At 45.6% G+C, this 12,560-nt stretch overlaps 1 protein-coding gene across 1 annotated transcript; it reads left to right on the top strand.

Annotated features, from left to right (window-relative positions):
- Nucleotides 1-10,172: 10,172 nt before the first annotated feature.
- LOC136470863 (bZIP transcription factor 27-like) lies at nucleotides 10,173-11,223 on the top strand. Its single transcript, XM_066468594.1, has 2 exons — nucleotides 10,173-10,709; nucleotides 10,808-11,223. The coding sequence occupies exons 1-2, from the start codon at nucleotides 10,173-10,175 to the stop codon at nucleotides 10,889-10,891; spliced, it is 621 nt and encodes a 206-aa protein (XP_066324691.1). The 3' UTR covers nucleotides 10,892-11,223.
- Nucleotides 11,224-12,560: the final 1,337 nt, after the last annotated feature.

Raw genomic sequence — 12,560 nt, 5'->3', positions numbered from 1 at the left:
TTGACCCCGGGGTCGTACCCTCAGACCCGTAGTGGTTGGAGACGGAGCCCGCGCCCCAGGGATCGGGCGAGACGGAGCCTGTACCCTTAGGGTCGGACAAGACGGCTCCCGTACCCTTGGGGTCGGACGACACGAGGCTTGTGCCCGAGGGGTCGGGCGAGACGGAGTCCGTGCCCAAAGGATCGGGCGAGATGGCTCTCGTACCATCGGGGTCGGGTGACACGGGGCCCGTACCCTCAGGATCGGGCGAGACAGAGACCGCCCTTCGGGGTCGGTCAAGACTGAAGTACGTCCTTGCCCGACACTTTAGTCCCTGCATCGACGGCATGAACGTCGTGTCATTCAGACTTTGAGTTGTACAACCTTGCAAATTGCAGGCTGCAACTGCATGCAATGCAAGGCGTGCGTATGTACAAATAAATAATGCAGATTTCGTATAATGAAATGGTACGTAGGAGACGTTGTGTTTAATTTAATTAATTATAAATACGGTACCGTAGTTAGTCAGATACGAGTACGTACGTATTTTGGACCGGCCGGACGACCTGGAGTCCTGGACCTTGCTGTGAGCTTGCATCGCATGGCTTGGCTCCCTCCATACATCCATTGCATTGCATCCCTCCTCGGTCCTCACGCCAGGCGCGCAGCTAGGCCAGAAGAGGCCGGTGAAGTGAACTCCACTGCGGCCCGCCCCGGCGGCACACTGCATGCAATCCTCGCTAGCTCCTCTGCGCATGCATGCGGTTCAGTTGAGTCGTCGTCGTCGTCGTATCATATCATATCATATCGACACACGTACAACACAGATGAGATGAGAGGCCACAGGTGAACTCACGAGGGCACAGCAAACTCGAAGCACCTTTGCTAGCTTGCTGTGACTGGCTAGACGCATGCAGACGCTGACGCTGACGCACGCAGGCAGCTGAAGCAAACGCATGCACACGTACTGTAGCAGGTACCAAACACATGAGCTAGCTTCAATTCTGTAGTAGCTGTGCCACTGCGCTACTGTGTGTTGTCATCTACAGTGTGGCTAGCTGCTGGGGGCTCGACGGCTGGCACCTGGCAGGCTGGCAGTGGCACCCGGGCCCGGCCAAGCTAGGCAAGGCAGGCGGCATCCATCGCCCCACCAGCGGCCGGGACCCGGACGGACGACGCATGCACGTACGGCATGCAGGCCGGACTCTCTACCACACATTATTGGTTAACGTTGTTACTATATACTCCACACAACGGTCGCTTCGGTTTCTCTTACAGTTTTCGTTAATTTTAATCGACGGATAATCCATTTTAGAAATAGGTTTCTAACTGGCACTCCTCTTTCCTCACTCATATCATCAGTAGCTTCGTTCTCTTGTTCCCTTTGACGGCCCATTCCAACAATGGTTTTCCATACTTTCCGCATATATAGCCAGGGCATGTTTGGTTTCCCGGCAAAGATACCGAAATAACCGAAACCAAAAACTTCGGTTCCCACTTCTCAGGAACCAAAATTTGCTAGGTTAATTCGGTTCCTAGGCTCGGTTAACCGAAATAACCGAAGTTTACAAAGGCCTAGCAAAAAAAAGTTGTAGCCCAGCCCACTACTTGTTGGTATAGGTATATATTGTTCCTCCTCACTCCTCAAACCCTAAGGCCCAGCCGACCCCATCCTTTTCCTCTCCCCAGCCGCCAGGCACCTGTGGGTGTGGCGCGTCCGCTCTCCCTTCCTCTTCCACCAACAGCCCCAAGCAGGGTGTAGGAAGGCACGGCGCGGCAGCCCCATCAGGCGAGTGCGGCGGTAGCTGTCGGCCCCCCAGAGCGTGCAGCCGTGGCGCCTCCCTTCGCGAAGCAGGAGCGGCGGATCTAAGCAGGAGAGCCGAGAGCGGTGGCGGTCGGCGCCCCCAGCTTGAGCGAGGCCGAGGCGCCGGCGGCGGCTCCCCTACCCGGAGCAACGTGTGTGGCGAGGTGCAGAGAGGCGCACAGCGATGACTTTTTTCTTCTTTTTTCCCCTTTTTTTCTTGGCTTGGTGAACATGTAAACGGGTTAGTTCGGTTATAACCGGAACCGAACCGAATTTTTAGAGAGAACCGATCGGTCCCTAGTTCTGATAGAATCAAATTTCCTAAGTAACCGAGGAACCGACCGACCGATTTCGGTTAACCGAATGCCCAGGTTGAGTTTCCCCTGCTACTAAACTTTAGTCACTTTATCTACTAAGCTGACAAACAAACTGACTAAAAATGGACTAAATTAGTTTAGTCACGTTTAGTACCCCAAGGAGGTGCTAAAGTGGGTTAAAGTACCCAGTGGATGGCCCTCATTATTGCTGGGCCCCCAACCCTGATTTGTGCATTCATTAGGGATAATTTGGTCTTTGTTGAACTGCTTTAATGACCTTTAGTCACTTTTAGTCACTAGAACCAAACATGGGTGACTAAAGTTTAGTCATTGATTTTAGGAGCTAAATTTTAGTCATGCAAAACCAAACAGGCCCTAATTCTACTATTTCCGGCTGCACCCTCCTAGTTAGGCTCATAAGCGGCGGATCCAAAGGGGGGGCTGGGGGGGCTCCAGCCCCCCTAATTTCTTGATTTCAATGCTAATTACTGTAGCAAAAACTTGATTTCACCGTTAAATCTTCGTGCAAATCAACATCTCTGTTGTTTTAGCCCCCCTTATCCCGCACCCCACATCCGCCACTGCTCATAAGGCCAGTCTCACTGGGATGTAATGAGAGTTTTATGGATATTTAATGGAGTGAAATGTCAGCAAAAAGTACTGTTTTGCATGTATATATCGAGGAAGAGAAAGAGGTTTGGAGTTTCCTGGCATAGCTAGCGTTATTTCCCACGCGTTGGAAAACGTACGAAACTTGCACTGAGCCGGATTGTTTCGTGTCATCGGATCTGCTGTGCCCATATGTGGCAATGCTGGCACGCTCACGAAGAAGCCATCGCGTCAAATCTCATTTTCCCCTTGCGTTAAATCTCTATGGCCCACCTGCTCCCCTTCATGTTTCTCTATTCCGTCAAATATCCATGGCCAACCTGCTCCTCATCTTCTCTCCATTTCTCTGGTTTTTTTTCTTTTTGCATTTGTTCATTTTGTCTCTATAGGCTACATGTCGACCAATACAAGAAAAAATACACCATATAATATAATATGTTGTGTAAAGTGTAATATTTTGGATGTCGATAAATATGACAATAATATATATAATATAATATGTGTGAAAGTGTAATATTCTAATGTGTTAATTTTAAAAAATATAAAATAGCTACATAGTTCACATGATACAACGGATCACAACACCTTACAGAAATTAAATGTTGTAAGTAGCCTATGAAACAGTGAGATGAAAGTGTGCACTGAGAGAACATTTTTCATTCATAGTTACCATGTTGCCATGTTTTGGAAACAATGGAATGAAACCTCCCATTGAGACTGGCCTAACAAATACATATCCCTTCCACCCCCTTATTAATGGAATGTTCTAAACTATTTGACAAAAATGAATTGTGGCAAATGAATGGTTACTAGAATTTTTAACAATCAAGTGTTCCAAGCGCAACCATCACTTGGTTTTTGTACCATCAGGTATAAAATGGAGGGCACAGATCAAATCTCTCTCCACATGATCTTCTTCCTCTACGCACTCGCACCTGACCCCACCGCCTTCGCCTCCCCGCCCGGCTCCAACGGCTCCCCTGCCATCGGATCCGTTGCCACCTCCTTACCGTCTTCTTCATGTCTGACCGAGCTCCTCCGCTGCCACTGCCTCTCTGGCCCAACTTTGACGACACCCCGTAGCCTCTGCCATAGCCATGCTAACCCAGTGGAGGTTGATGGGTTATCTATGCCCCGTCCCCATCTTTGGCCCGCTCAAGCGCCTTCCCCCACTCGGCTAGTGGCATTGTGAGAGAGAAAGAGAGAGGCAGAGAGCTAGCTGCCAGGGCGATGAGAGGGAATGACATATATTGGTCTAGGCTCTATTTTCTTATTATGCGTCCATACTATTTTGTCTAACCCGGTTATTTTAGTTATATATGCTCAAAACTGAAGCACACTGAATTGTGCCTAAACTTTTTGGTTTTGGGTAGTTTGGTTTCGGTCTCAGGTATTTTGGTTCAGTTTTTTATCCTCAGCTAATTATCCCCACCTCTAAGCTATCCATCCATCCAACAATCCATCTATCTTTTTGTTCGATAGGAGGGGCACGTGTTCATATGTCCGTTGCATCCTTTCTGGATGGAAGGAGTAATATACATCTCATTTCGAGAAAAAATATAAAAAAGTACTCAAGGTAGACAAAAGGCCAACCTTCAATCGAATGTACTCCGTATTCGATTTTGGACCTATGGGGCTGTCATGGCTACATGGGAGAACTCCATTAAAAAGGCCCGCATACACAGTGGGCGCACATAGATAAATATACAACCACAAGTTTAGAGACTGTAGTGCACCTTTTGCACTGTCATTCGATTGAAGGTTGGGTCTAATGACATGTGGGTCCGATTAACTCCTACGCTTGTCCAGCTAGTCAGTTAGGATTCCACCAATACTATTATTATTACTAAAAAAAATTATTACTATTAGATCATAACAAATAAGACAAAGCCTGATGATTGTGTTTGTGGTTCGCCGAGAGTCATCCGTTTAGGATCGAATACTTAGCTTGAGTTGGCTGTCATCACAGGCCGCGCATCACGACAAGTTCGCAACCTCTTTTTTTTGTTTTGAGAAAGGGATTGGATTCCATTAAATTAAAACCCCTTTTACAATTGCGACCTCAACATAAAATAAAATTACATTGAAGCACACCACTAGGTCCCTATACTTCATCTTCCTCGCGTCCGGCGGCGTACATCCCTTCAGAGGCTCCATCGCGACCATGGAAGTACACCAGATCTAGACCCGAGAACCACAATCCCTACCAGCAGAAGACTCCACGAACATGGAGACCGCAAAAGAGGCACGGTAAGCTCAACCACTATGGGGAGTAAAGGACGCCGAGAGCACATCGGCCATATCTTCTGAAGGTTGAACCGAACATAAGATCCGACGTTGCTAGCATCACCACCAGGAACCGAAAGGGCAGATCCGCTGCCGCCAGTAGCATCACCGGCGGCCGGAAAGACGATCCCGTAGAAGGGAAAAAATAGATCCAATCCCTCATCGAGAAGGACTATGCCAACATACCTCGATCTCTCCAGGAAGAGCATGCCAGCACCGAAGACAATGACGCATCCACTAGCGACCCAATATGAAATAGAAAGCCGGATCGAAAACATCGAAACGGCCAACCAAAATCTAGCCGAAATTATTATGGAGGAAAGAAAAATAAAAGGAGAAAAACGTAAGAAAACAGTAGATCTGCTAAAAGGACGGACCCCCGCTTCTCCTCACCACCAGCAGGGAGGCCGGAGGCGAGGGGAACGGGGGCCGAAGAACGGAAGAAGGTGGCGGCGGCGGAGTCACCCCTGGGGGAGGGGGCGGAGGCGAGGCTGCTTTTTTTTGCGTGTGCAGCTAATGCCAAATGTTACCCCACAATCCCCTGTTGTTTGACAAGTTCGCAACCTTGGTCATAGGTTTTTGTACTTACTCCATCCATCCAAAAAGATGCAATTCTCGATTTTTGGAAACCAAATGCTTTTAAATTTGACTAAATTATATGAAAAATACTAACATTTATGATACAAAATAAATTCATTAGTTTAATTATAAAATATATTTTCATAATTAAACTATTTCATAGACATAAATGTGAATACTATTCACTATAAATTTAGTCAAACTTGAACTATTTTAATGGATATGGATACCATAGTTATATTCTTTTGTGGACGGACGGAGTATAAGGTTTGTGTACGATGCACGTGTCACTAGGTTAATTTGCATAGTTGTCTTTTGTATTATTTTAATATGAGTTGTTGGGTTTGTATAGGAATGGACCGAAGGAAGAGTTTTTGCCAGCAAATTAAGTTGAAGTTATAGGCTTAATTAGACAATAAGGATTATTGACTTATATTAAGCTTTATACTAATGTCTATTGGAGAATTTGATCATGCTAGGATATTTTTATATGTTTATATATTGGATTTGATCAACACTGCGTAGAAAAAGGTTTTTAGGGGCGGCTGGTAAACCTTTGTAGGGGCGGTTTTGCTAGCCGCCCATATGAAAGGGTGGCTACAAATCTTGCATTTGTAGGGGCGGTTCCCAGACCGCCCCTACAAATCAATTTGTAGGGGCGGTTGGTACTGTAGCCGCCCCTACAAATCGATTTATAGGGGCGGTCTGGGAACACCAGCCGCCCTTACAAATCGATTTGTAGGGGCGGCCACAGTACCAACCGCCTCTACAAATCATTTTTCCGCCAAAAAAATTTAAATTTACAATTCAAATTCGACCAGAACATATATTTTTCATGCACAACTCCATCATGACTTATCTTCTTCTACGATTGTACTGAAACTCAATGACAATACACAAGCATGGAATGGAATTCACTTGGAAGATAATCAAAAGTCTAAGACATGCCTAAGAACAATAAAAGTCATCTGATGGACGAACTACTGATGGACTAACTACTAAGAACTAGAATCACCAGAATAAGTTGACTAAGTGTTAAAGAACTGATAAGCTCCTTGGAACTGCCAACAGTAATGTTTTCTCGACTTTCATAAATATATACGCAGATGAAGTTGAACATACATGAAAAAAGAATCAAAGAATGTTAAAGTAATGTGGCATGCACGGCAAAATAAAGGTGTAGGCATGTAGGATTCAGATGAGTAGCCTCACATGCAGCATAGCAAAGGAGCGTGTATCTGAACTGCAAAGATATATAGCACTCAAATCAATTTTTTGACAGAACTTAAACTGATCAAATAGGAGCTTTAACATAACAAGCTTCTTACCTGATTATCACCAAAAGCACCAAACTTGTCTCCATATAAATTATAGCTCAAAAACATGTTTCAATAAATAACCATCTGTACTAGTTGACCTTGCTTACGTGATCATCTTGGCGAGCATTTCTCCACCGGACGGCACCGTACTTGGCCAAGGAAGAGCTCCGATTCTACGAGGAAGGGAACACGGTCTTCCACGACTGTTGCCGCTCTCTCTCGTAGAATCAAAGCTCCTCCTTGACATCCGTTACCGCTCAGCAGAGAACATGCTAGCCGAGATGAACACGGTCCACAAGTTCAACTAGTACGGATTTTCTACAATTTCTAACTATTTTCTAAGTTTTTCATTTCATGGAAAAATTAATTCTAAAAAATAAAAGGCATGATTTCTAAGTATTTCATTTCATAAGAACAGAGATAATTTCCTCAGCCATATCCTAATTTCAGTGCCATACCCCACTTAGATATAGTTTAACATCAAAAAAATAATCATCATTGCAAATGCTCCATGCCTCATGTGAAAAACAGAGATAATAAAGATAATTGCACAAGCCTCATGCCTCATTTCAAAAAGGAAAACAGAAACATCATTGCACATGCCTCATGCACATTCCTCGTCTCATCTCAATTGTAGTATGTTAGGAAAAAATAATCATCATTGCATATGCCCATAGTCTCATATCAAGTATAGTATCTTAGGGAATAAAATAATCATCATTGCATATGTCCATAGTCTCAGATTAAGTGTAGTATCATAGGAAAAAATAATCATCAATGCATTTGTCCATAGTCTCAGCTGAAGTGTAGTATGTTAGGAAAAAATAATCATCATTGTATTTGTCCAAAGCCTCGCATCACAAGTACAGAAATAATAACCATCATTCCATATGTCTCGAGAAGATACAAAATAAGTTAATAAACAGAAAAGTTCAGCATAGACACAAAATTCCTAGATGTGAGAGGCACCCCTATTAGCCTACATGTGATTAGCCCATTCATCCCTAGTAAGACCCAAGTAGCATTGTCATCCACTTGTGTACCAAGGGGCTGACTACCATTATTATTTGGCACCCAAGAGAACTCAGTAGGAACTACCTCATCAACCCCATGACCAATAATCCAATTATGCAATACACAACTAGCAAGTACTAACTTCACTTGTGTCTTGAAGGGATGGAAGAGTTTGCTGTCAATCATGCGAAAATGACTCTTCAAAGCACCAAAAGCCCTTTCAACAGTTACTCTTAAACTAGAGTGCCTCAAATTAAACAACTCTCTTGGCTGGGTTGGTTGGGTAGTTCCTACCACCATACTCTAAAGCGTTGGTTATGGCTGACAATATGAAGAAACATTGCAACTTGCTCTTCTACACAAAAAATTATGGTGTCTCTAAGGAAGTTGCATAGCCTGAAAAAGCAAGCGCCTCTTCTCTTGCAAATCCATCTATACAAAGCAAGACATTTGGAAGGACACAGTTACTACCAACACATGAACAACACTAAATGTTGTAAAGAACATAAGGATTAAGAATGCGAGGATTGGACATATGCTCAAGAACTGCACAAAACATCATAGACATGGGCAAATGCTCAGATTTAATTTGTAATCATCATAGAGTTGGACATAGGCTCAGATTAAAATTTCCAGCATCATAGACTTAGATATATGCTCAGATTTAAACTGCCATCATCATTATTGAGTAGGACATAAGCTCAGAAAATAACGCATTCATCAAAGTCGCAGCACGCACCAATCATTACCGCATAATACAGATTAAGGGGGGAACGAGAGTGGGGACTAGATGTCTCATATACCGAATGAGAACTTGTAGGACCCCAAACAAAAGCACAGGAACAAGCGAGGGAGGGCAGATCTGCAAGTATACAACAAAAAAAATTGGATCTTACATACACATGCTAAGGTTATGTGACTGAAAACATAGGAGAAAATGAAAAAAACCCTAAGAAACTAGGATTCGTACCTCAAGAATAGCCAAGAACTCAGATCTGGTCAGCCTACAGTGAGATTGAGGAATAATGGTGAGTTAGGGTTTTGAAATCAAGAAAAGGAGGGAGGTAGGAGGGAGAAATCACTTGCCTAGATACGGCTCAGATCCACAACATGTGATCCAGATCAGGAGCGTGTGATCTAGCCTAGCAAGAGTCAAGTGGGAGAGGAGTAGGGAAGGGGGTGAGGAGAGATGCAACTGGAAGAGCCCTCACCGCCGCTAAAGCAGCCTCTGCACGGCAGATCCATGCAGGAGAGCATGCGGAGGCAAAGCTCGGGTGTAGTCACCTCCATATCTCACCTCTGAGATAGAAAAAACACCAGGCAAATCACAGATCTAAGACGTGGTGTACTCACCTCCATATCTCACCTTAGGCATGTACAACGCCGCCGAAGCACGAACCTGAGATGCACGATGGGGTGAGTGTGCTTGGGGTCCCAGGAAGGCCCTAGGTCGGAGGTCCCTTGAGGGAGGTAATGCGCACGGCAGATCCATGCAGGAGAGCATGCGAAGGCGGCGGTGATGGGGTGGGGTCGGCGCTGAGGAGGAAGCGGAGGCAAAGCTCGGGGAGGGACGCGCCGCCACTACTCTAGATGATGGCTCTCGGTGACGAGATCTGAGGAGAGAGATGAAAGAGAGGGTAGGGTTTCAGAGGCAGCAGATGTCTGGGGACGGGGCGGGGTACTTCGGATAAACGGCTGCAGTTCGCACGGTAGGGGCGATTTGTGATTGAGCCGTCCCTACAAATAGTAATACTAGGGGCGGCTGGTGATTGAGCCGCCCCTACAAATCCGACCCATTTGTAGGGGCGGCTCGTATCACCAGCCGCCTCTGCTGTTCTATTTGTAGGGGCGATTGGTCTCGTGGCTCTCGAGCACGCCACTGTAGGGACGGCTCCATCACCAGCCGCTCATATAAAAAATTTATTTATTGCTAAAAATCGTTTTTCACGTAGTGCAAGCTAGGATTTTTTTTTTCCAGCTGTAACACAAGATACTCCAGCTTTTTTGTTGTGCTGTCGACCGTATGCTACTACGTACCTATGTCCATGTGTGCTAGTAGCAAACTGCTGTTCACAACTTCACACGTATAGGAGTGTTCTCTCGGCTAGTCGGCTCCCTCAAGGGCAGGGCAGGTTCGCATCCCACACGTATGTGTGTGAGAGAGAGAGAGGATGCACACCACTACACTACTGGCCGGTATAATAGGAGAGGAGTTCGCCGCCCACCCACACCAGCACAGTAAGTAGTGTAGCGGTGTTGCCTGCCATGGAGGAGGTGTGGAAGGACTACATGTCCCTACAGCCATCCCTTATCAGTATCACACCCGCCGCCGCCGCCGGCGGCGCACTGTACAACCACCGTCACCACCAGCATCTGTCGCCTTCTGGTGCTGGTGCCTCCCATTCACCGCCCTCTTTCTCGTCGCCGCTGCAGCCCCCCACGCCACCTCCGCCCACGACGCTGAGCCTGAGCTCCACCCTCGAGTTCACCTACCTCGGTGGGGCAGGGGCAGGAGGTGGCGGCGGGTCCTCCACCTCCGGCGACGACTCCCGCGACCTGATGGCCTTCTCCTTCGCGCCGGCCGATCAGTATCAGTACCGGTACCAGACCATCATGAAGCAGAGCAGCAGCTCCGCCGCCGCCGCTGGAGATAGCAGGCGGCAGCGGCGCATGATCAAGAACCGTGAGTCGGCGGCCAGGTCGCGTGCCCGGAGGCAGGCCTACACCAACGAGATGGAGCTGGAGCTGGAGCAGCTGCGCCGGGAGAACGAGATGCTCATCAAGCGCCACCAGGAGCTCAGTGTATGCACGCGTTCGTATGCATCATTCCATCCATGAGACCATTGCTGGCTCCAATGTATCCATGGTGTTTTGTTTTGTTTGCTACCTGGATGCTGCAGGTTCGTCTGGCCACGTCGTCGTCAGCGCAGGTCCCTGCACACTACAGTTCCACTCTCCACAGATGCCGCTCCGCACCACCCTGAACCTGAAGACAAGGTAGCTAGAAGATCCATTCGAGCAGAGGCCGGATTCCATCTGAATGATTCAACGTCTGGCTGCCAAGCTGCTGTGTACTACTCCTACTCCTACATAACACAGCAGACAGCAGTAGTTTACAGGCTAGGATGGTCCGCTCAAAAAAAAAAAAAAATCCATCCATTTGTGTGTGTGTCTGTCTTGTCTATGTATAACATAGCATGGTAGCCAACCATGGAAGAATGCAACTATATTCGTCACAATGCTTTCCCGGCTACCTATATACGTAGTACAGATTATATATTTTTCCACTTTTGTGTGCCGTAGCACACTATATATACCCAACGGCCAAACGGGCTAAAATTGTTCAGTGCCAAGTGAATCTGAGTGGTCCAAAGGTAAGCCTAACTCAATTGGTTGGGGATTGAAACACGATCATGCATAAATTCTAAACACTAATGTTTGAGTTCTATATTCAGTTCAAGTTTAGGTACATATTTTCTTGAATTCTTAATGAAAAATCATCTATTTGTTTTATCCAAGTGGTTTATTTGTAGAGCAGCTAAGTGGTTAGAGGAGAGGGAGCTGAGTGGGCCTAACACATGAATCTTGATTCTCGAAGCACCTCTAGATTGTGGGAGATAAAGTTTGCCACCACACACACAAATAAGCCCCCAATCCACAACCAACATTATATTGACCTAGCAAGAAAGCAGTAACATTTGAAACTGGGATCTACTCACCGGACAATCAAAGGATAAGTAGTCTATACTATCATATTTGCTGCAAAAGTAACACACATTGGACTCCCTTGCCAATTTGTTATAATCATACTAACCTGAATTTTCCATCAGCCATGTTCCAACAAATTTTCATCCTCGTCAATTATACAGGCAGATAATGTTGTTTCTTTTTTTTCCCCATTAGCTAGCTACTCTATGGAAGGATTCTGCATTGCTATGTGTCCTTTCAAATGACATGTTTCATTGATTCTCCTAAACCAATACAACTGACTTGTCCTCCAAAATTTTCATCAATCCAACTTGTTGGTTCACCTCTCTTTCCATAATATCACTACTCAAAGGGCCATCCTCTTCTAACTACTCTAGGTCATGAAGTCCCTCTTGTTAAGATCTTTTTATTATTTTATATTCTCCCATAAGGTTATTATAACCCCATCCCTTAAAAAAGTTTAGGGGTGGAGGAGGGGTTTACTTTGTTTGATTCTTCATAATAACAAATGCAAGGTATTTTTTTAATAAAGGAGAATAGATCCAATGTCTATTATTGTCAATGATTATCATAGTTTAGCTGGCTAGATGTTTCTAAATTTTGTGAGAATTTCTAGGATTCACATTTCTCGTATTGCATCTCATGAGAACTAACGTGAAGGCTCTTTTAGGCGCTAAATGAGATATATAGGAGAACTGCATAGGTGGCAAAGGATGTGTGCTATCTATAAGAGAAGAGGGCGAGAGGAGAATATATATGCTTACAAGATAAGTGAAGGACCGAAAAGGGGACTGCAAGGGATTGGAGTGGGAGCCTCAATTTTTTCTCTCCAACAGCCTGTTCGTTTGGCTGTGGCTTGTCGTAAACGATCTTAAATTTTCAGTCGGAACAATATTTTTCTCTCACACAAATCAGCCCGTAGTACTTCTTCACGAACCATCAACG

Source organism: Miscanthus floridulus, chromosome 8 (genome assembly GCF_019320115.1).
Source record: "Miscanthus floridulus cultivar M001 chromosome 8, ASM1932011v1, whole genome shotgun sequence".
Lineage (NCBI taxonomy): Eukaryota > Viridiplantae > Streptophyta > Magnoliopsida > Poales > Poaceae > Miscanthus > Miscanthus floridulus.
The sequence above is the reverse complement of the archived record's forward strand: the minus strand, read 5'-3'. Positions and strand labels throughout refer to the sequence as shown.

Bases quoted from the DNA above. Each gene is read 5' to 3' on its own strand.
- LOC136470863 (XM_066468594.1), top strand. From the start codon at position 10,173: ATGGAGGAGGTGTGGAAGGACTACATGTCCCTACAGCCATCCCTTATC. The intron at 10,710-10,807 runs GTATGCACGCGT...TGGATGCTGCAG, and splicing joins AGCGCCACCAGGAGCTCAGT to GTTCGTCTGGCCACGTCGTC.